Source organism: Protomyctophum parallelum (assembly GCF_964188405.1).
Source record: "Protomyctophum parallelum genome assembly, chromosome: 7".
Taxonomy (NCBI): Eukaryota; Metazoa; Chordata; class Actinopteri; order Myctophiformes; family Myctophidae; genus Protomyctophum; species Protomyctophum parallelum.
This window is the reverse complement of record NC_139705.1, coordinates 54,311,503-54,337,074: the sequence shown is the minus strand read 5'-3', so window position 1 is coordinate 54,337,074 and position 25,572 is coordinate 54,311,503. Positions and strand designations below refer to the sequence as shown.

General features: G+C 43.0%; 1 protein-coding gene across 1 annotated transcript in view; it reads left to right on the top strand.

Annotated features, from left to right (window-relative positions):
• Positions 1-15,176: 15,176 nt before the first annotated feature.
• Positions 15,177-25,572, top strand: part of kif3b (kinesin family member 3B) — a gene marked incomplete at its 3' end in the record, with an annotated part of 41,047 nt that continues 30,651 nt past the window's right edge. Inside the window, exons 1-3 of the mRNA XM_083770237.1 lie at positions 15,177-15,536; positions 18,842-19,554; positions 25,100-25,336. Coding sequence (XP_083626363.1) covers positions 15,354-15,536; positions 18,842-19,554; positions 25,100-25,336 — 1,133 coding nt within the window. The 5' untranslated portion in view covers positions 15,177-15,353. The remainder of the gene's footprint in view (positions 15,537-18,841; positions 19,555-25,099; positions 25,337-25,572) is intronic.

Genomic DNA, 25,572 nt, shown 5'->3' with positions numbered 1-25,572 from the left:
ACAGACATGTCTGTGGTTACTCTCTGATGGTTAGCTGGTGAAACAGACATGTCTGTGGTTACTCTCTGATCGTTAGCTGGTGAAACAGACATGTCTGTGGTTACTCTCTGATCGTTAGCTGGTGAAACAGACATGTCTGTGGTTACTCTCTGATCGTTAGCTGGTGAAACAGACATGTCTGTGGTTACTCTCTGATCGTTACTTGGTGAAACAGACATGTCTGTGGTTACTCTCTGATGGTTACCTGGTGAAAAGGTTCAATGCCAGACTTCTGCTCAGTGAGAGCTGTTGAACCGTACGGTCTGTGATCAACGTCATTATGCATATTTACCCCCGACCAAAGATTGTATGTGTGGAACCTGAACGCACCTCAACAGTGGGTTCAGGGACAATGAGGCAGTTATTATGGCTCTGCCACACACCATTTTGTTTGGTAAAGAGTTACTTTATTGAATTAACAAACCACAACTTTTCCATCTCGATAGATCTTCGTCGGCGAGATGGAAGCGTTGTCTTTTTGTTAACCCATTTAGGCCTGACGTCGAAATGAAAATGAAAGAGTCTTCTGAAAGAATATATATTCAAAGATTTGTGCCGCATTTTCACGATTTTTCTAAAATAGCAGCTTGTAGCTTGTAGATCTGCTATTTTTCAATAGCTAAAGTATAACATAATGCTTAGTTAAACCATTCTGAACGTGAACCCATTTTGGTGTTAGCATTATGTTATGCTTTAGTTATTGAAAAATAGCAGATCTACAAGCTCATAGCGCGCCACTGTAGGTCTGCTATTTTCGAAAAATCGAAGAACGACTGACATTTTTATAATCTGATCTCAGGTCAGAATGGGTTTTAATCAGACCAGTGTGTGTCCTAGTGGAAACCTCGTATGAATCTCATCTCAGGTCAGAACGGGTTAAAACACCAAAAGGGGTTCCCGTCTAGAAGGGTTAATTCAATAAAGTAACTATTTACCAAAAAGAATGTTGTGTGAACCTTTTCCCCCGTAGATATTCATGGTGTTATTTGTATGTAATAAATAGAGTCTTGAACAGAGACCACCTGACGACGCTCCATCCATTTCCATTTCCAACCATGCCAGTAATTATGCCACCCTGTTTTAGGGGCATTCTGCTTTAAAATGCCGGCAGGCCTGACAATAACTCTAAAACATGGTTTATCTGTAGAATAATACTGTTTCTCAACCTGCCAGTCGGGGAAACCCAGAAGTCGGGCCACACAAGTTGTCTTCAGGATTGTGGACCAAAGTGAAATCCGAAGGGGATTGTTTTTCCATCCATAAACTTACATCATGTTGCTTTTGTTTTGAACTATTACAACAACATTCCCCCAGACATAAAAGTGTTTTTTTTTAGGACGTATCTGTTCTTGGTTTAACCCCTTCTGTACGGTGTGTTTTATAGCATTATGTTATACTTTAGCTATTGAAGAATAGCAGATCTACAAGCTCATAGCGCGCCACTACACTGTAAATCCCTGGAACATGTGACGCATTTAAAACCTAAACACCAGTGTGTAATAAAATGCCAAATGTTTATTAATATTCATGAAATACAGTAGAACACGAGTTCACTCAAACACGAGTTCACTCAAACACCTCACGAGAACACCTTGTGTTTGAATTATAAACACCTACATGACTGACTTTGATTGTAAAAACTAAACACGTTTATGTGTTTAAAAAGTGTTATTGGCGATTAAACATGTTCTGTTTATAATCTAAACACTGACACGTTTAAAAAGTGTTACAGATATGTGTTTAAAACCTAAACGCTTGGGTTTAGTGTGTACGAGCTTGTAGATCTGATATTTTTGAAAAAAATGTGAATGTGGTGCAAATCTTTGAATATATATATATGTATTCTTTCACAGTGAATGTTTTTAACTCTGGGGGGTCCCTGAAACAACATATTTTCAGATGGGGGTCGGCGGCCACATACAGATAATTCTGGGGGTCCAATGTTGAGAACCACTGACATAGAAACATAGGGTTTTAACCCTGTGAGAACCACTGATATAGAAACATGAGGTTTAACCCTGTGAGAACCACTGACATAGAAACATAGGGTTTTAACCCTGTGAGAACCACTGACATAGAAACATAGGGTTTTAACCCTGTGAGAACCACTGACATAGAAACATGAGGTTTAACCCTGTGAGAACCACTGATATATAGAAACATGAGGTTTAACCCTGTGAGAACCACTGACATAGAAACATGGGGTTTTAACCCTGTGAGAACCACTGACATAGAAACATAGGGTTTTAACCCTGTGAGAACCACTGACATAGAAACATGAGGTTTAACCCTGTGAGAACCACTGACATAGAAACATAGGGTTTTAACCCTGTGAGAACCACTGACATAGAAACATGAGGTTTAACCCTGTGAGAACCACTGATATAGAAACATGGGTTTTAACCCTGTGAGAACCACTGATATAGAAACATGAGGTTTAACCCTGCGAGAACCACTGAGTCATAGAAACATAGGGTTTTTCAGAAAACTGTCAGGATTTAGAAGACTATTTTTTCTTTATTTTCTTTTACAATGGTCCTTGGTTCTAAATGGGGTAATGGTACCAGCTCACTTTTGAACCCATTTTAGGGCGGGAACCCCTTTTGGTGTTAGCATTATGCTATCCTTTAGCTATTGAAAAATAGCAGATCTACAAGCTCATCTAAGAGCTTGTAGGTCTGCTATTTCTTTTGAAAAATCGAAGAACGACTGACATAGAAACATAGCTTTTTCAGAAAACTGTCAGGATGTAGAAGGACATTTTCTAGAATCTGATCTCAGGTCAGAATGGGTTAAAATCACAGGCTTCACTTTCCACGGCCGACAGTAGGCTGAGGCTCTGTAGCCCTTCTTCAAGGTGACGTCCAACAGTGTCTGGAACATGGAAACCATCTTTATTTCACCTGTCGGGTTCAACACACGGTTCTGATGACGGTGTTCCTTTTAGGTGAGAAATAGGCCGTGCGATGATTGCTCAACATTGATTTGTTACACTTGGTTAATTGATACGTTTGACAGTATTCGGGAGCTGCTGTGCAGTTCAGGTACGTCTGGGCGACAGATTTTGGGAACAAAATAAAATATCATATTTTTTTACCAAAGATCTACACACACACACACACGATCTACACGATGTATTGCATTGTAATGAGTGATTAAAACCCATTCTGAACGGGAACCCATTTTGGTGTCGGCATCATGTTATGCTTTAGCTATTGGAAAAATAGCAGATCTACAAGCTCGTCGTAGCACAGCACCGATTGCCGCGCTACGAGCTTGTAGGTCTGCTGTTTTTGAAAAATACTTTCAGAGCCAACGTTTTTAACCCCTGGAACTACATATTTCCAGACGGTTTGAGTGCCAAACTGTGGAATGAATGTGAACATTTGAAAAATGACAGTGTATACTGTAGAATGTAACTAAGAGACAGTGTACAGTACAACACTTTATACTGTAGAGCAGAGGTGACCACACTAAGAGACAGTGTACAGTACAACACTGTATACTGTAGAATGTAGAGCTTGACAGCTACTTTCAAAATGACCGGCTCAACAAGATCTACATACAGAACAATAATATGCAAATAATGTATACCTGAGGGGCCTTTGGAACATATGAGACAGACAGACAGACAGGGACATAGTGGCGTTGCATATGAGACAGACAGACAGGGACATAGTGGCGTTGCATATGAGACAGACAGACAGGGACATAGTGGCGTTGCATATGAGACAGACAGACAGGGACATAGTGGCGTTGGCGTTGCATATGAGACAGACAGACAGGGACATAGTGGCGTTGCATATGAGACAGACAGACAGGGACATAGTGGCGTTGCATATGAGACAGACAGACAGGGACATAGTGGCGTTGCATATGAGACAGACAGACAGGGACATAGTGGCGTTGGCGTTGCATATGAGACAGACAGACAGGGACATAGTGGCGTTGGCGTTGCATATGAGACAGACAGACGGGGACATAGTGGCGTTGGCGTTGCATATGAGACAGACAGACGGGGACATAGTGGCGTTGGCGTTGCATATGAGACAGACAGACAGGGACATAGTGGCGTTGGCGTTGCATATGAGACAGACAGACAGGGACATAGTGGTGTTGGCGTTGCATATGAGACAGACAGACGGGGACATAGTGGCGTTGGCGTTGCATATGAGACAGACAGACGGGGACATAGTGGCGTTGGCGTTGCATATGAGACAGACAGACGGGGACATAGTGGCGTTGCATATGAGACAGACAGACAGGGACATAGTGGCGTTGCATATGAGACAGACAGGCGGGGACATAGTGGCGTTGGCGTTGCATATGAGACAGACAGACGGGGACATAGTGGCGTTGGCGTTGCATATGAGACAGACAGACAGGGACATAGTGGCGTTGGCGTTGCATATGAGACAGACAGACGGGGACATAGTGGCGTTGGCGTTGCATATGAGACAGACAGACGGGGACATAGTGGCGTTGGCGTTGCATATGAGACAGACAGACGGGGACATAGTGGCGTTGGCGTTGCATATGAGACAGACAGACGGGGACATAGTGGCGTTGCATATGAGACAGACAGACAGGGACATAGTGGCGTTGGCGTTGCATATGAGACAGACAGACATGGGACATAGTGGCGTTGGCGTTGCATATGAGACAGACAGACAGGGACATAGTGGCGTTGCATATGAGACAGACAGACAGACAGACAGACGGGGACGGGGGAATTGAACTGCTAGGGCTTTTCCCCCTGTAAATCTTTTTAATGCTACTGAACTGACATTAATGTGCGCAACACAACAACAAAGTATTTAATTGTGGGTTTGAGTCGAGAGGCCCTTTTGATATCGATCAAGTCACCTGAATTCAAGTGGCAGATGCCTTATTTTTTAGGTACAGGTCATGTCATGTGATCTACCTGGATCTCTTGTCCACTAGGTTAGTCCAGTTACCCTGGGTAAACATAGTACCTTTCCTTTCCTTAGTGCAGTTACCCTGGGTAAACATAGTACCTTTCCTTTCCTTAGTCCAGTTACCCTGAGTAAACATGGTACCTTTCCTTTCCTTAGTCCAGTTACCCTGGGTAAACATAGTACCTTTCCTTTCCTTAGTCCAGTTACCCTGGGTAAACATAGTACCTTTCCTTTCCTTAGTCCCTTCCTAACAGTTTTCCATGTAGTTCAGACTACAATAGCTTTTTTCCCCGAAGTCTCTTGAAGTTGGAACTCAGCATTTTGCGTTGAACAAATTGGTTTCTAAATCCAGGTCGTTACACACAGCATCTCCAGGAAATAAAGAGTGCTGGGGGTTGCGCCCCGAAAATAGCAGATCTACAAGCTCACTGCGACGCGTTGTGAGCTTGTAGATCTGCTATTTTTGTTCAAAAGTGCCCTCTTAGGAGATTTCAGCCTGAATGAGAACACATGGGTGGTGTTTGTTGGGCTAACGGGACCATAAAACTGATTATATTAATTATACTGTCCGAAGTCTGAAAATGGCTCTTAACTGTTTTTACTGCGAATGAATGAATGAATGAATGAATGAATGAATGACTGAATGACAAAAGTGGTTGTGTTTTGTGTGCAGTCAATGAATGCAGTGACGTTATTTGTATTTCTAATGTTTTTAATCAATAAATAGATTTTTTCCCATATATAAACATCAGCCTTTCCTTATTATTTTATTTTATTATTATTATTGTTATATTGTATATAACATATTATTGTATTATAATATATATATTATTGTATATTATTTGCTCATCTCACCGTGACAAAGCATTAAGCATCAGTGGATTCATCATCAGCTGATGCGTTCAATTTGGCAAGGCTGCCCTGTTGTCATACGGGTTGCCAGGTTTGGCCGCTATTCAGCTTCCAATGCTTTTTACAAAAAACAGCTAAACCATTATATAAAATATATATATATATATATATATATATAAAAACGCGATGACAACTAAATAGTTTAATTGTCCCTAGATCTATTCGGAATCCACACACACACACCACACTACACCAGGCATCGTACTTTTTTAATTGATCGATTGAAATATGTATTAACAGTTTGCAGAATTACAGTATATACATTTCAAGCACAAACTCAATACAAAGACTGTTAATTAACTGTGAGTGGACGACCCAATTAAGCATTTTACACTTGTTTACAACAGGGTTCCAAATGTTCAATTCATCAAAAAATACTGACTGTGTTGTTTTCGTCGACTAAAACTAAGACGAAAAATGTTCGTCGACTACCTTTTTCCACTGACTAAAACTAAATAAAAACGAATCTATGATGACTAAAACTAAGACTAAATATACTGACAATTTCGTCAACAAATAAATACTAGACTAAAATGTTAGTAAGGGACTAGTGGACAAGAGATTTCGCTGCGACGCGTTGTGAGATTGTATATCTGCTATTTTCAGCATGCAACCAAAGTGTAAAATATGTCATTACAACGACATCAAGGCCTGTCGAAAAACACATTTTAGTCGACTAAATCAACTGTAGATTTAGTCGACTAAAACCGTATGACATTTAGTCGACTAAAACCGTGTGACATTTAGTCGACTAAAACTAGACTAAACACTAGAACATTCCAGGTGACTAAAATGTGACTAAAACTAAGTGAAAGCTATTCAAGAGACTATGACTAAAACTAAAATAGAAATTTTCTGCCAAAAACAACACTGGTCCAAATGTTCAATTCATCAAAAAATACTGACTGTGATGTTTTCGTCGACTAAAACTAAGACGAAAAATGTTCGTCGACTACCTTTTTTCACTGACTAAAACTAAATAAAAACTAAATAAAAACGAAGCTATGATGACTAAAACTAAGACTAAATATACTGACAATTTCGTCAACAAATAAATACTAGACTAAAATGTTAGTAAGGGACTAGTTAGTGGACAAGAGATTTCGCTGCGACGCGTTGTGAGATTGTATATCTGCTATTTTCAGCATGCAACCAAAGTGTAAAATATGTCATTTACAACGACATCAAGGCCTGTCGAAAAAATAAATAAAAAAAATTTTAGTCGACCAAATCAACTGTAGATTTAGTCGACTAAAATCGTATGACATTTAGTCGACTAAAACTAGACTAAACACTACTAGAACATTCCAGGTGACTAAAATGTGACTAAAACTAAGTGAAAACTATTCAAGAGACTAAATGACTAAAACTAAAATAGAAATTTTCTGCCAAAAACAACACTGGTCCAAATGTTCAATTCATCAAAAAAAAAATACTGACTGACTGACTGAGTGCCAGCAGCCAGCAGCACAAACCTGGCAACCCTTCCCACTAGAGGGAGGATGATGATGGACACACACAGCGGCTAACGGCTGACTGACTGGGAGCAGCAGCTCTGGATTAGCTAACGGTGCTTTAATAATACTACTAATGTACATATTGTTATATCTGATCCACCCGGACGCCCGTTAGCCTCCTCCTCGGTGCGTCGGACGGCTCTGAGAGAGAGAGAGGCCGGTGTGTAGTCCGCCACGGAGCGGGTCAGATGAATGACTGTAACCGACTGCTAGCATTCCTTTTAGCCGGGTAAGGTATCGTCGTTTAAGGGTCTGTTTTGCCGTTGCTATAGAGGCCGGTCTGATCGTTGCTATAGGGCGGCCTGGCTGTGTGTCTCCACCGGGCAGGGCAGGGCACTGTTCTGTTGTTGTTGGCATTTATTATGTTATTATAGTCTTATTATTGTTATACTGTATACACGGACGGACTGACAGGCTGAGGCGGTACGTTTCAGAGAGACTGCAGGGTGATCATCATAACTGTTCTGTTGTTGGCATCATAACTGGAGCTAATGTACAGTACACTATAGGCAGGCAGGGCACTGTTCTGTTGTTGGCATCATAACTGGAGCTAATGTACAGTACACTATAGGCAGGCAGGGCACTGTTGTTGGCATCATAACTGGAGCTACATGTACAGTACACTATAGGCAGGGCACTGTTCTGTTGTTGGCATTGTGACATAAATTTATTCTGTTATAGTGTTATTATTCTTATATTATACATGGACAGACTGACAGGGTGAGGCGGTACGTTTCAGACAGACTGCAGGGTGATCATTCATCATAACTGGAGCTAATGTATAAATGTACACTAGCTGTGTTAATAATAATAACACGGGGGACCTTTCCATTATTACAGGACATTAGATAACGTTTATAGTTGGGATCGTTACTTAATACTCGCCACGGGGCTGTTCTTACATAAAGCAGTCAAACATGTACAGTAGTCGCTTTGGCAGTGAGTCTCCATTTCACACAGAGTACATTTCTGATCAGTCACTGAGTCACATCCACCTAGTAAAGACTAAAGACAAATAAGCACCTGGAGGTGACAGCTGTCAACGCCGCTTACACTTTAAGCTTTATTATTCAGGCTTTATTACCATGTTTAAATGTAAGATGTCGGTGTAGAGAGAGAAAGGTATAGGTCTGTAGTAAAGGAAAGGAAAGGAAAGGTACTATATGTTTACTGGACTGGACTAAGCTCAAGAACTTGTTTACAGCCAGGCCCTGCTCATAGAACATTTCATGGTAGGGGTTCAATGCCTTGCTCAAGGGCACTTCAGCGGTGGTCATTTTAACGTGCCGGTCCGGGGATACGAACTATAGCGACCTTCCGATATCAAGACCTCTCCGCAAACCGTTCGGCCACCGCTGCCTCTGTACAGTTGGTTTGTGTATTTGATTGTCTGTGTTGTGAGTTTTGCTATTAGGCCTATGGCTTTTGTTTGTTGAGTCATTCATGTGTTATGGTTTTAAAGGTGGAGTCATTCATGTGTTATGGTTTTAAAGGTGTTGTGGAGTTATCCATGTGTTATGGTTTTAAAGGTGTTGTTGAGTCATTCATGTGTTATGGTTTTAAAGGTGGAGTCATTCATGTGTTATGGTTTTAAAGGTGTTGTTGAGTCATTCATGTGTTGTGGTTTTAAAGGTGTTGTTGAGTCATTCATGTGTTATGGTTTTAAAGGTGGAGTCATTCATGTGTTATGGTTTTAAAGGTGTTGTTGAGTCATTCATGTGTTATGGTTTTAAAGGTGTTGTTGAGTCATCCATGTGTTATGGTTTTAAAGGTGTTGTTGAGTCATTCATGTGTTATGGTTTTAAAGGTGTTGTTGTTGAGTCATTCATGTGTTATGGTTTTAAAGGTATTGTTGAGTCATCCATGTGTTATGGTTTTAAAGGTGTTGTTGAGTCATCCATGTGTTATGGTTTTAAAGGTGTTGTTGAGTCATTCATGTGTTATGGTTTTAAAGGTGTTGTTGTTGAGTCATTCATGTGTTATGGTTTTAAAGGTATTGTTGAGTCATCCATGTGTTATGGTTTTAAAGGTGTTGTTGAGTCATCCATGTGTTATGGTTTTAAAGGTGTTGTTGAGTCATTCATGTGTTATGGTTTTAAAGGTGTTGTTGAGTCATTCATGTGTTATGGTTTTAAAGGTGTTGTTGAGTCATTCATGTGTTGTGGTTTTAAAGGTGGAGTCATTCATGTGTTATGGTTTTAAAGGTGTTGTTGAGTCATCCATGTGTTGTGGTTTTAAAGGTGGAGTCATTCATGTGTTATGGTTTTAAAGGTGTTGTTGAGTCATTCATGTGTTGTGGTTTTAAAGGTGGAGTCATTCATGTGTTATGGTTTTAAAGGTGTTGTTGAGTCATTCATGTGTTATGGTTTTAAAGGTGTTGTTGAGTCATTCATGTGTTATGGTTTTAAAGGTGTTGTTGAGTCATTCATGTGTTGTGGTTTTAAAGGTGGAGTCATTCATGTGTTATGGTTTTAAAGGTGTTGTTGAGTCATCCATGTGTTATGGTTTTAAAGGTGTTGTTGAGTCATTCATGTGTTATGGTTTTAAAGGTGTTGTTGAGTCATTCATGTGTTATGGTTTTAAAGGTGGAGTCATTCATGTGTTATGGTTTTAAAGGTGTTGTTGAGTCATTCATGTGTTATGGTTTTAAAGGTGGAGTCATTCATGTGTTATGGTTTTAAAGGTGGAGTCATTCATGTGTTATGGTTTTAAAGGTGGAGTCATTCATGTGTTATGGTTTTAAAGGTGTTGTTGAGTCATTCATGTGTTATGGTTTTAAAGGTGGAGTCATTCATGTGTTATGGTTTTAAAGGTGTTGTTGAGTCATTCATGTGTTATAGTTTTAAAGGTGTTGTTGAGTCATTCATGTGTTATGGTTTTAAAGGTGTTGTTGTTGAGTCATTCATGTGTTATGGTTTTAAAGGTGTTGTTGAGTCATTCATGTGTTATGGTTTTAAAGGTGTTGTTGAGTCATTCATGTGTTATGGTTTTAAAGGTGTTGTTGAGTCATTCATGTGTTATGGTTTTAAAGGTGTTGTTGAGTCATTCATGTGTTGTGGTTTTAAAGGTGGAGTCATTCATGTGTTATGGTTTTAAAGGTGTTGTTGAGTCATCCATGTGTTATGGTTTTAAAGGTGTTGTTGAGTCATTCATGTGTTATGGTTTTAAAGGTGGAGTCATTCATGTGTTATGGTTTTAAAGGTGTTGTTGAGTCATCCATGTGTTATGGTTTTAAAGGTGTTGTTGAGTCATCCATGTGTTATGGTTTTAAAGGTGTTGTTGAGTCATTCATGTGTTATGGTTTTAAAGGTGTTGTTGAGTCATTCATGTGTTATGGTTTTAAAGGTGTTGAGTCATTCATGTGTTATGGTTTTAAAGGTGGAGTCATTCATGTGTTATGGTTTTAAAGGTGTTGTTGAGTCATTCATGTGTTATGGTTTTAAAGGTGTTGTTGAGTCATTCATGTGTTATGGTTTTAAAGGTGGAGTCATTCATGTGTTATGGTTTTAAAGGTGTTGTTGAGTCATTCATGTGTTATGGTTTTAAAGGTGTTGTTGAGTCATTCATGTGTTATGGTTTTAAAGGTGTTGTTGAGTCATTCATGTGTTATGGTTTTAAAGGTGTTGTTGAGTCATCCATGTGTTATGGTTTTAAAGGTGGAGTCATTCATGTGTTATGGTTTTAAAGGTGGAGTCATTCATGTGTTATGGTTTTAAAGGTGTTGTTGAGTCATCCATGTGTTATGGTTTTAAAGGTGTTGTTGAGTCATTCATGTGTTATGGTTTTAAAGGTGTTGAGTCATTCATGTGTTATGGTTTTAAAGGTGGAGTCATTCATGTGTTATGGTTTTAAAGGTGTTGAGTCATTCATGTGTTATGGTTTTAAAGGTGTTGTTGAGTCATTCATGTGTTATGGTTTTAAAGGTGGAGTCATTCATGTGTTATGGTTTTAAAGGTGTTGTTGAGTCATTCATGTGTTATGGTTTTAAAGGTGTTGTTGAGTCATTCATGTGTTATGGTTTTAAAGGTGTTGTTGAGTCATTCATGTGTTATGGTTTTAAAGGTGTTGTTGAGTCATCCATGTGTTATGGTTTTAAAGGTGGAGTCATTCATGTGTTATGGTTTTAAAGGTGGAGTCATTCATGTGTTATGGTTTTAAAGGTGGAGTCATTCATGTGTTATGGTTTTAAAGGTGTTGTTGAGTCATTCATGTGTTATGGTTTTAAAGGTGGAGTCATTCATGTGTTATGGTTTTAAAGGTGTTGTTGAGTCATTCATGTGTTATGGTTTTAAAGGTGTTGTTGAGTCATCCATGTGTTATGGTTTTAAAGGTGTTGTTGAGTCATTCATGTGTTATGGTTTTAAAGGTGTTGTTGAGTCATTCATGTGTTATGGTTTTAAAGGTGTTGTTGAGTCATTCATGTGTTGTGGTTTTAAAGGTGTTGTTGAGTCATTCATGTGTTATGGTTTTAAAGGTGTTGTTGTTGAGTCATTCATGTGTTATGGTTTTAAAGGTGTTGTTGAGTCATTCATGTGTTATGGTTTTAAAGGTGTTGTTGAGTCATTCATGTGTTGTGGTTTTAAAGGTGTTGTTGAGTCATTCATGTGTTATGGTTTTAAAGGTATTGTTGAGTCATCCATGTGTTATGGTTTTAAAGGTGTTGTTGAGTCATTCATGTGTTATGGTTTTAAAGGTGTTGTTGAGTCATCCATGTGTTATGGTTTTAAAGGTGTTGTTGAGTCATTCATGTGTTATGGTTTTAAAGGTGTTGTTGAGTCATTCATGTGTTATGGTTTTAAAGGTGTTGTTGAGTCATTCATGTGTTATGGTTTTAAAGGTGTTGTTGAGTCATCCATGTGTTGTGGTTTTAAAGGTGGAGTCATTCATGTGTTATGGTTTTAAAGGTGTTGTTGAGTCATTCATGTGTTGTGGTTTTAAAGGTGGAGTCATTCATGTGTTATGGTTTTAAAGGTGTTGTTGAGTCATTCATGTGTTATGGTTTTAAAGGTGTTGTTGAGTCATTCATGTGTTATGGTTTTAAAGGTGTTGTTGAGTCATTCATGTGTTATGGTTTTAAAGGTGTTGTTGAGTCATTCATGTGTTATGGTTTTAAAGGTGGAGTCATTCATGTGTTATGGTTTTAAAGGTGTTGTTGAGTCATCCATGTGTTATGGTTTTAAAGGTGTTGTTGAGTCATTCATGTGTTATGGTTTTAAAGGTGTTGTTGAGTCATTCATGTGTTATGGTTTTAAAGGTGGAGTCATTCATGTGTTATGGTTTTAAAGGTGTTGTTGAGTCATTCATGTGTTATGGTTTTAAAGGTGGAGTCATTCATGTGTTATGGTTTTAAAGGTGGAGTCATTCATGTGTTATGGTTTTAAAGGTGTTGTTGAGTCATTCATGTGTTATGGTTTTAAAGGTGGAGTCATTCATGTGTTATGGTTTTAAAGGTGTTGTTGAGTCATTCATGTGTTATAGTTTTAAAGGTGTTGTTGAGTCATTCATGTGTTATGGTTTTAAAGGTGTTGTTGTTGAGTCATTCATGTGTTATGGTTTTAAAGGTGTTGTTGAGTCATTCATGTGTTATGGTTTTAAAGGTGGAGTCATTCATGTCTTATGGTTTTAAAGGTGTTGTTGAGTCATTCATGTGTTATGGTTTTAAAGGTGTTGTTGAGTCATTCATGTGTTATGGTTTTAAAGGTGTTGTTGAGTCATTCATGTGTTATGGTTTTAAAGGTGTTGTTGAGTCATTCATGTGTTGTGGTTTTAAAGGTGGAGTCATTCATGTGTTATGGTTTTAAAGGTGTTGTTGAGTCATCCATGTGTTATGGTTTTAAAGGTGTTGTTGAGTCATTCATGTGTTATGGTTTTAAAGGTGGAGTCATTCATGTGTTATGGTTTTAAAGGTGTTGTTGAGTCATCCATGTGTTATGGTTTTAAAGGTGTTGTTGAGTCATTCATGTGTTATGGTTTTAAAGGTGTTGAGTCATTCATGTGTTATGGTTTTAAAGGTGTTGTTGAGTCATTCATGTGTTATGGTTTTAAAGGTGTTGTTGAGTCATTCATGTGTTATGGTTTTAAAGGTGGAGTCATTCATGTGTTATGGTTTTAAAGGTGTTGTTGAGTCATTCATGTGTTATGGTTTTAAAGGTGTTGTTGAGTCATTCATGTGTTATGGTTTTAAAGGTGTTGTTGAGTCATTCATGTGTTATGGTTTTAAAGGTGTTGTTGAGTCATCCATGTGTTATGGTTTTAAAGGTGGAGTCATTCATGTGTTATGGTTTTAAAGGTGGAGTCATTCATGTGTTATGGTTTTAAAGGTGGAGTCATTCATGTGTTATGGTTTTAAAGGTGTTGTTGAGTCATTCATGTGTTATGGTTTTAAAGGTGGAGTCATTCATGTGTTATGGTTTTAAAGGTGTTGTTGAGTCATTCATGTGTTATGGTTTTAAAGGTGTTGTTGAGTCATCCATGTGTTATGGTTTTAAAGGTGTTGTTGAGTCATTCATGTGTTATGGTTTTAAAGGTGTTGTTGAGTCATTCATGTGTTATGGTTTTAAAGGTGTTGTTGAGTCATTCATGTGTTGTGGTTTTAAAGGTGGAGTCATTCATGTGTTATGGTTTTAAAGGTGTTGTTGAGTCATTCATGTGTTGTGGTTTTAAAGGTGGAGTCATTCATGTGTTATGGTTTTAAAGGTGTTGTTGAGTCATTCATGTGTTATGGTTTTAAAGGTGTTGTTGAGTCATTCATGTGTTGTGGTTTTAAAGGTGTTGTTGAGTCATCCATGTGTTATGGTTTTAAAGGTGTTGTTGAGTCATCCATGTGTTATGGTTTTAAAGGTTGAGTCATTCATGTGTTATGGTTTTAAAGGTGTTGTTGAGTCATTCATGTGTTATGGTTTTAAAGGTGTTGTTGAGTCATTCATGTGTTATGGTTTTAAAGGTGTTGTTGAGTCATTCATGTGTTATGGTTTTAAAGGTGTTGTTGAGTCATCCATGTGTTATGGTTTTAAAGGTGGAGTCATTCATGTGTTATGGTTTTAAAGGTGTTGTTGAGTCATTCATGTGTTATGGTTTTAAAGGTGTTGTTGAGTCATTCATGTGTTATGGTTTTAAAGGTGTTGTTGAGTCATTCATGTGTTATGGTTTTAAAGGTGTTGTTGAGTCATTCATGTGTTATGGTTTTAGAGGTGTTGTTGAGTCATTCATGTGTTATGGTTTTAAAGGTGTTGTTGTTGAGTCATTCATGTGTTATGGTTTTAAAGGTGTTGTTGAGTCATCCATGTGTTATGGTTTTAAAGGTGTTGTTGAGTCATCCATGTGTTATGGTTTTAAAGGTGTTGTTGAGTCATTCATGTGTTATGGTTTTAAAGGTGTTGTTGAGTTATTCATGTGTTATGGTTTTAAAGGTGTTGTTGAGTCATTCATGTGTTATGGTTTTAAAGGTGTTGTTGAGTCATTCATGTGTTATGGTTTTAAAGGTGTTGTTGAGTCATCCATGTGTTATGGTTTTAAAGGTGGAGTCATTCATGTGTTATGGTTTTAAAGGTGTTGTTGAGTCATTCATGTGTTATGGTTTTAAAGGTGTTGTTGAGTTATTCATGTGTTATGGTTTTAAAGGTGTTGTTGAGTCATTCATGTGTTATGGTTTTAAAGGTGTTGTTGAGTCATTCATGTGTTATGGTTTTAAAGGTGTTGTTGAGTCATTCATGTGTTATGGTTTTAAAGGTGTTGTTGAGTCATTCATGTGTTATTGTTTTAAAGGTGGGCGTGTCACCGCGATGACGGACACGACCGTCGGCTGCTCTCCTAGGTTCTGACGCTGTGGACATCTGGGACGCGTTGACCATCCGTTGGAATCCGAGCCGGACTTGGATCGTAGAGAGGACGGAGCACTGAGGGGTGTGGGTAGCCCACCCACACGGCCTCCCCACCACCGGGGTAGCGGTCAGGCCTCCCCACCACCATGACGTCTAAGCTCCAGAAGAGCCCCGAGGCGGTGAAGGTGGTGGTCCGCCTCCGGCCAATGAACGAGAAGGAGCGAGCGGCCAATCACAGCCGGGTGGTCACCGTGGACGTGAAGCTGGGCCAGATCATCGTGAGGAACCCCAAGGAGGCGTCGGCCTCGCACAGCAACGAGCACCCCAAGGTACTCCACCAAGATACCCATCTACCTGTCTAAATACTTCACCAAGATACCCATCTACCTGTCTAAATACTTCACCAAGATACCCATCAACCTGTCTAAATACTTCACTAAGATACCCATCTACCTGTCTAAATACTTCACTAAGATACCCATCTACCTGTCTAAATACTTCACCAAGATACCCATCTACCTGTCTAAATACTTCACCAAGATACCCATCTACCTGTCTAAATACTTCACCAAGATACCCATCTACCTGTCTAAATACTTCACCAAGATACCCATCTACCTGTCTAAATACTTCACTAAGATACCCATCTACCTGTCTAAATACTTCACTAAGATACCCATCTACCTGTCTAAATACTTCACTAAGATACCCATCTACCTGTCTAAATACTTCACCAAGATACCCATCTACCTGTCTAATTACTTCACCAAGATACCCATCTACCTGTCTAAATACTTCACTAAGATACCCATCTACCTGTCTAAATACTTCACTAAGATACCCATCTACCTGTCTAAATACTTCACCAAGATACCCATCTACCTGTCTAAATACTTCACCAAGATACCCATCTACCTGTCTAAATACTTCACTAAGATACCCATCTACCTGTCTAAATACTTCACTAAGATACCCATGTACCTGTCTAAATACTCCACTAAGATACCCATGTACCTGTCTAAATACTTCACTAAGATACCCATCTACCTGTCTAAATACTTCACTAAGATACCCATCTACCTGTCTAAATACTTCACTAAGATACCCATCTACCTGTCTAAATACTTCACTAAGATACCCATCTACCTGTCTAAATACTTCACTAAGATACCCATCTACCTGTCTAAATACTTCACTAAGATACCCATCTACCTGTCTAAATACTTCACCAAGATACCCATCTACCTGTCTAAATACTTCACCAAGATACCCATCTACCTGTCTAAATACTTCACCAAGATACCCATCTACCTGTCTAAATACTTCACCAAGATACCCATCTACCTGTCTAAATACTTCACTAAGATACCCATCTACCTGTCTAAATACTTCACTAAGATACCCATCTACCTGTCTAAATACTTCACTAAGATACCCATCTACCTGTCTAAATACTTCACCAAGATACCCATCTACCTGTCTAAATACTTCACCAAGATACCCATCTACCTGTCTAAATACTTCACTAAGATACCCATCTACCTGTCTAAATACTTCACTAAGATACCCATCTACCTGTCTAAATACTTCACCAAGATACCCATCTACCTGTCTAAATACTTCACCAAGATACCCATCTACCTGTCTAAATACTTCACTAAGATACCCATCTACCTGTCTAAATACTTCACTAAGATACCCATGTACCTGTCTAAATACTCCACTAAGATACCCATGTACCTGTCTAAATACTTCACTAAGATACCCATCTACCTGTCTAAATACTTCACTAAGATACCCATCTACCTGTCTAAATACTTCACTAAGATACCCATCTACCTGTCTAAATACTTCACTAAGATACCCATCTACCTGTCTAAATACTTCACTAAGATACCCATCTACCTGTCTAAATACTTCACTAAGATACCCATCTACCTGTCTAAATACTTCACTAAGATACCCATCTACCTGTCTAAATACTTCACTAAGATACCCATGTACCTGTCTAAATACTTCACTAAGATACCCATCTACCTGTCTAAATACTTCACCAAGATACCCATCTACCTGTCTAAATACTTCACTAAGATACCCATCTACCTGTCTAAATACTTCACCAAGATACCCATCTACCTGTCTAAATACTTCACCAAGATACCCATGTACCTGTCTAAATACTTCACTAAGATACCCATGTACCTGTCTAAATACTTCACTAAGATACCCATCTACCTGTCTAAATACTTCACTAAGATACCCATCTACCTGTCTAAATACTTCACTAAGATACCCATCTACCTGTCTAAATACTTCACTAAGATACCCATGTACCTGTCTAAATACTTCACTAAGATACCCATCTACCTGTCTAAATACTTCACTAAGATACCCATCTACCTGTCTAAATACTTCACTAAGATACCCATCTACCTGTCTAAATACTTCACTAAGATACCCATCTACCTGTCTAAATACTTCACTAAGATACCCATCTACCTGTCTAAATACTTCACTAAGATACCCATCTACCTGTCTAAATACTTCACTAAGATACCCATCTACCTGTCTAAATACTTCACTAAGATACCCATCTACCTGTCTAAATACTTCACTAAGATACCCATCTACCTGTCTAAATACTTCACTAAGATACCCATCTACCTGTCTAAATACTTCACTAAAACTCAATGTCTGCCAAGGACTTAATTAACTGCTTTTTTTGATACTCCCACAGCGCCTTCTTTAACCCATTCTGACCTGAGATCAGATTCATACGAGGTTTCCACCGGACACACACTGGTCTGATGAACCCATTCTGACCTGAGATCAGATTCTAGAAATGTCAGTCGCTTTTCGATTTTTCAAAAAATAGCAGACCTACAAGCTCGTATCGATATGAGCTTGTAGATCTGCTATTTTTCAATAGCTAAATCATAACATGATGCTGACACCAAAATGGGTGCCCGGTCAGAATGGGTTAACGCCTTTTTAACACGTGTTGTTTTGTGCTGCTCTACAGTATAACATTGGGCAAAATAAATAAATACATAAAAATAAAATAAAAAAATGTATAGAAACTGGCGCTCAGGGCCTTTTTTGCGCCCCCTAGTGGCGATGGAAGAGTTAATGTAAACGAAGTCCACACCCACAACACCAGAGGGAGCTCAACAAACCATGTGCAACCCAGATTCGGCACAAACAAGGGACTAAATTATTTTCGCTCCTATGCCACCAAAATGTGGAACGCCCTACCAACAGTCATTAAGACATGTGAATCCCTTGACTCCTTCAAAACCGCTCTCAAAGGGCACCTATGCGGACGTCTGGAATTCGAAACTGGCCCCCGTAAAATCTGAACCCCCCCCCCCTTTCCCCCTCACTGTATATGTATCTTTTCCCTTTTTGCTTCCTTTATGATGAATTCCTGTTCTGTTCTTTGACTACATAGAAGTGTCTATTTGTACGTCTCTAAATGTTTTGATGAATTGAACAAGGTGGAACCTGTTGTAAACAAGTGTAATGCTTAATTGGGTCGTCCACTCACAGTTAACAGTCTTTGTATTGAGTTTGTGTTTGAAATGTACTGTAATTCTGCAAACTGTTAATACATATTTCAATCAATCAATCCAAGGTGTTCACCTTCGACTCTGTCTACGACCAGAGCTCCAAGCAGGTGGAGCTGTACGACGAGACCTTCCGCCCGCTGGTGGACTCGGTGCTGCTGGGCTTCAACGGGACCATCTTCGCCTACGGGCAGACGGGCACGGGCAAGACCTACACCATGGAGGGCGTGAGGAACGACCCCGAGCGCCGCGGCGTCATCCCCAACTCCTTCGAGCACGTCTTCACGCACATCTCGCGCTCGCAGGGCCAGAAGTACCTGGTGCGCGCCTCCTACCTGGAGATCTACCAGGAGGAGATCCGCGACCTCCTGGCCAAGGACCAGCGCCGGCGCCTGGAGCTCAAGGAGCGGCCCGACACGGGCGTCTACGTCCGGGACCTCTCGTCCTTCGTCACCAAGAGCGTGCGCGAGATCGAGCACGTGATGAACGTGGGCAACCAGAACCGCTCGGTGGGCGCCACCAACATGAACGAGCACAGCTCGCGCTCCCACGCCATCTTCGTCATCACGGTGGAGTGCAGCGAGCTGGGCGTGGACGGCAAGGACCACATCCGCGTGGGCAAGCTCAACCTGGTGGACCTGGCGGGCTCCGAGCGCCAGGCCAAGTCGGGCGCCCAGGGCGAGAGGCTGAAGGAGGCCACCAAGATCAACCTGTCGCTGTCGGCGCTGGGCAACGTCATCTCTGCCCTGGTGGACGGACGGAGCACACACGTCCCCTACAGGTACTACACACACCCCTACACACCCCTACACACCCCTACACACCCCTACACACCCCTACACACCCCTACACACCCCTACACACACGTCCCCTACAGGTATTTATAATTATTATCCAACGATTTTGTAACCCATTTTAACCCTAACCCGTGATCCTGGGCTCTACACACCCTCCACCAACCTAGTCCCCATATATGGGGGACAAGGGGAGACCAACCTAGTCCCCATATATGGGGGACAAGGGGAGACCAACCTAGTCCCCATATATGGGGGACAAGGGGAGACCAACCTAGTCCCCATATATGGGGGACAAGGGGAGACCAACCTAGTCCCCATATATGGGGGACAAGGGGAGAGCAACCTAGTCCCCATATATGGGGGACAAGGGGAGACCAACCTAGTCCCCATATATGGGGGACAAGGGGAGACCAACCTAGTCCCCATATATGGGGGACAAGGGGAGACCAACCTAGTCCCCATATATGGGGGACAAGGGGAGACCAACCTAGTCCCCATATATGGGGGACAAGGGGAGAGCAACCTAGTCCCCATATATGGGGGACAAGGGGAGAGCAACCTAGTCCCCATATATGGGGGACAAGGGGAGAGCAACCTAGTCCCCATATATGGGGGACAAGGGGAGAGCAACCTAGTCCCCATATATGGGGGACAAGGGGAGAGCAACCTAGTCCCCATATATGGGGGACAAGGGGAGAGCAACCTAGTCCCCATATATGGGGGACAAGGGGAGAGCAACCTAGTCCCCATATATGGGGGACAAGGGGAGACCAACCTAGTCCCCATATATGGGGGACAAGGGGAGAGCAACCTAGTCCCCATATATGGGGGACAAGGGGAGAGCAACCTAGTCCCCATATATGGGGGACAAGGGGAGAGCAACCTAGTCCCCATATATGGGGGACAAGGGGGGACCAACCTAGTCCCCATATATGGGGGACAAGGGGAGAGCAACCTAGTCCCCATATATGGGGGACAAGGGGAGAGCAACCTAGTCCCCATATATGGGGGACAAGGGGAGACCAACCTAGTCCCCATATATGGGGGACAAGGGGAGAGCAACCTAGTCCCCATATATGGGGGACAAGGGGAGACCAACCTAGTCCCCATATATGGGGGACAAGGGGAGAGCAACCTAGTCCCCATATATGGGGGACAAGGGGAGAGCAACCTAGTCCCCATATATGGGGGACAAGGGGAGAGCAACCTAGTCCCCATATATGGGGGACAAGGGGAGAGCAACCTAGTCCCCATATATGGGGGACAAGGGGAGAGCAACCTAGTCCCCATATATGGGGGACAAGGGGAGAGCAACCTAGTCCCCATATATGGGGGACAAGGGGAGAGCAACCTAGTCCCCATATATGGGGGACAAGGGGAGAGCAACCTAGTCCCCATATATGGGGGACAAGGGGAGACCAACCTAGTCCCCATATATGGGGGACAAGGGGAGAGCAACCTAGTCCCCATATATGGGGGACAAGGGGAGAGCAACCTAGTCCCCATATATGGGGGACAAGGGGAGAGCAACCTAGTCCCCATATATGGGGGACAAGGGGGGACCAACCTAGTCCCCATATATGGGGGACAAGGGGAGAGCAACCTAGTCCCCATATATGGGGGACAAGGGGAGAGCAACCTAGTCCCCATATATGGGGGACAAGGGGAGAGCAACCTAGTCCCCATATATGGGGGACAAGGGGAGAGCAACCTAGTCCCCATATATGGGGGACAAGGGGAGACCAACCTAGTCCCCATATATGGGGGACAAGGGGAGAGCAACCTAGTCCCCATATATGGGGGACAAGGGGAGAGCAACCTAGTCCCCATATATGGGGGACAAGGGGAGAGCAACCTAGTCCCCATATATGGGGGACAAGGGGAGAGCAACCTAGTCCCCATATATGGGGGACAAGGGGAGAGCAACCTAGTCCCCATATATGGGGGACAAGGGGAGACCAACCTAGTCCCCATATATGGGGGACAAGGGGAGAGCAACCTAGTCCCCATATATGGGGGACAAGGGGAGAGCAACCTAGTCCCCATATATGGGGGACAAGGGGAGAGCAACCTAGTCCCCATATATGGGGGACAAGGGGAGAGCAACCTAGTCCCCATATATGGGGGACAAGGGGAGAGCAACCTAGTCCCCATATATGGGGGACAAGGGGAGAGCAACCTAGTCCCCATATATGGGGGACAAGGGGAGAGCAACCTAGTCCCCATATATGGGGGACAAGGGGAGAGCAACCTAGTCCCCATATATGGGGGACAAGGGGAGAGCAACCTAGTCCCCATATATGGGGGACAAGGGGAGAGCAACCTAGTCCCCATATATGGGGGACAAGGGGAGAGCAACCTAGTCCCCATATATGGGGGACAAGGGGAGAGCAACCTAGTCCCCATATATGGGGGACAAGGGGAGAGCAACCTAGTCCCCATATATGGGGGACAAGGGGAGAGCAACCTAGTCCCCATATATGGGGGACAAGGGGAGAGCAACCTAGTCCCCATATATGGGGGACAAGGGGAGACCAACCTAGTCCCCATATATGGGGGACAAGGGGAGAGCAACCTAGTCCCCATATATGGGGGACAAGGGGAGAGCAACCTAGTCCCCATATATGGGGGACAAGGGGAGACCAACCTAGTCCCCATATATGGGGGACAAGGGGAGAGCAACCTAGTCCCCATATATGGGGGACAAGGGGAGACCAACCTAGTCCCCATATATGGGGGACAAGGGGAGAGCAACCTAGTCCCCATATATGGGGGACAAGGGGAGAGCAACCTAGTCCCCATATATGGGGGACAAGGGGAGAGCAACCTAGTCCCCATATATGGGGGACAAGGGGAGACCAACCTAGTCCCCATATATGGGGGACAAGGGGAGAGCAACCTAGTCCCCATATATGGGGGACAAGGGGAGAGCAACCTAGTCCCCATATATGGGGGACAAGGGGAGAGCAACCTAGTCCCCATATATGGGGGACAAGGGGAGAGCAACCTAGTCCCCATATATGGGAGACAAGGGGAGAGCAACCTAGTCCCCATATATGGGGGACAAGGGGAGAGCAACCTTGTCCCCATATATGGGGAGACCAACCTAGACCCCATATATGGGGGACAAGGGGAGAGCAACCTAGTCCCCATATATGGGGGACAAGGGGAGACCAACCTAGTCCCCATATATGGGGGACAAGGGGAGAGCAACCTAGTCCCCATATATGGGGGACAAGGGGAGACCAACCTAGTCCCCATATATGGGGTACAAGGGGAGACCAACCTAGTCCCCATATATGGGGTACAAGGGGAGAGCAACCTAGTCCCCATATATGGGGGACAAGGGGAGAGCAACCTAGTCCCCATATATGGGGGACAAGGGGAGAGCAACCTAGTCCCCATATATGGGGGACAAGGGGAGAGCAACCTAGTCCCCATATATGGGGGACAAGGGGAGACCAACCTAGTCCCCATATATGGGGGACAAGGGGAGACCAACCTAGTCCCCATATATGGGGGACAAGGGGAGACCAACCTAGTCCCCATATATGGGGGACAAGGGGAGAGCAACGGACTTGAACTCATGCTTCCTTCATGCCTGAGTGTCCAAGTTGCTCCTTTACACCTGACAGGGGGGAGTTTCCCTGGTTGGACGTAGCGCGTGGAAGGAACACGTTATTCCAACCAGTTCCTTTCCCCTCCATCAGGCGCCCCGGCTGGCCAGGGGGAGGCAGTTTAGAGACCAGGATTACTGCATGTTTTTTGTGAGGGTACCTACCCTAGGGGACACGGGGAGAACATGTGAGGGTACCTACCCTAGGGGACACGGGGAGAACATGTGAGGGTACCTACCCTAGGGGACACGGGGAGAACATGTGAGGGTACCTACCCTAGGGGACACGGGGAGAACATGTGAGGGTACCTACCCTATAGGGGACACGGGGAGAACATGTGAGGGTACCTACCCTATAGGGGACACGGGGAGAACATGTGAGGGTACCTACCCTAGGTCGTTGATTTCCTCGACTAAAGACTAAGACGAAAAATGTTCCGTCGACTAGACTACCTTTTTTTTTCACTTGACGAAAACTAAATGAGAACTAAGCTACGATGACTGAAACTGAGACTAAATATATTGGCAATTTCGTCAACAACTAGACTAAAATGTTAGGAAGGGACTAGTGGACAAGAGATCCATCTCTGTGTCTCTCTCTGTCCATCCAGGGACTCCAAGCTGACAGGTTAGGGTTATGGATGTGATGAACTGGGTTAAGACCTCTCTGTCTCTCTCTCCATCCAGGGACTCCAAGCTGACAGGTTAGGGTTATGGATGTGATGAACTGGGTTAAAACCTCTCTGTCTCTCTCTCCATCCAGGGACTCCAAGCTGACAGGTTAGGGTTATGGATGTGATGAACTGGGTTAAAACCTCTCTGTCTCTCTCTCCATCCAGGGACTCCAAGCTGACAGGTTAGGGTTATGGATGTGATGAACTGGGTTAAAACCTCTCTGTCTCTCTCTCCATCCAGGGACTCCAAGCTGACAGGTTAGGGTTATGGATGTGATGAACTGGGTTAAGACCTCTCTGTCTCTCTCTCCATCCAGGGACTCCAAGCTGACAGGTTAGGGTTATGGATGTGATGAACTGGGTTAAAACCTCTCTGTCTCTCTCTCCATCCAGGGACTCCAAGCTGACAGGTTAGGGTTATGGATGTGATGAACTGGGTTAAAACCTCTCTGTCTCTCTCTCCATCCAGGGACTCCAAGCTGACAGGTTAGGGTTATGGATGTGATGAACTGGGTTAAAACCTCTCTGTCTCTCTCTCCATCCAGGGACTCCAAGCTGACGGGTTAGGGTTATGGATGTGATGAACTGGGTTAAGACCTCTCTGTCTCTCTCTCCATCCAGGGACTCCAAGCTGACGGGTTAGGGTTATGGATGTGATGAACTGGGTTAAAACCTCTCTGTGTCTCTCTGTCCATCCAGGGACTCCAAGCTGACGGGTTAGGGTTATGGATGTGATTAACTGGGTTAAAACCTCTCTGTGTCTCTCTCTCCATCCAGGGACTCCAAGCTGACAGGTTAGGGTTATGGATGTGATGAACTGGGTTAAAACCTCTCTGTCTCTCTCTCCATCCAGGGACTCCAAGCTGACGGGTTAGGGTTATGGATGTGATGAACTGGGTTAAAACCTCTCTGTGTCTCTCTGTCCATCCAGGGACTCCAAGCTGACGGGTTAGGGTTATGGATGTGATGAACTGGGTTAAGACCTCTCTGTCTCTCTCTCCATCCAGGGACTCCAAGCTGACGGGTTAGGGTTATGGATGTGATGAACTGGGTTAAAACCTCTCTGTGTCTCTCTGTCCATCCAGGGACTCCAAGCTGACGGGTTAGGGTTATGGATGTGATGAACTGGGTTAAAACCTCTCTGTCTCTCTCTCCATCCAGGGACTCCAAGCTGACAGGTTAGGGTTATGGATGTGATGAACTGGGTTAAGACCTCTCTGTGTCTCTCTGTCCATCCAGGGACTCCAAGCTGACGCGTCTGCTCCAGGACTCTCTGGGCGGAAACGCCCGCACGGTGATGGTGGCCAACATCGGGCCCGCCTCCTACAACCTGGACGAGACGCTGACCACGCTGCGCTACGCCAACCGCGCCAAGAACATCAAGAACAAGCCGCGCATCAACGAGGACCCCAAAGACGCGCTGCTGAGGCAGTTCCAGGAGGAGATCGCCCGCCTCAAGGAGCAGCTGGAGAGGAGGTGATGAAGTTTATTGTTTATGAGGATCCCCGTTAGTCCGACACAGACAAACATTTAACCCGTTCTGACCTGAGATCAGATTCATACGAGGTTTCCACTGGACACACACTGGTCTGATTTAACCCATTCTGACCTGAGATCAGATTCATACGAGGTTTCCACTGGACACACACTGGTCTGATTAACCCATTCTGGCCTCAGATCAGATTCTAAAAAATGTCAGTCGTTCTTCGATT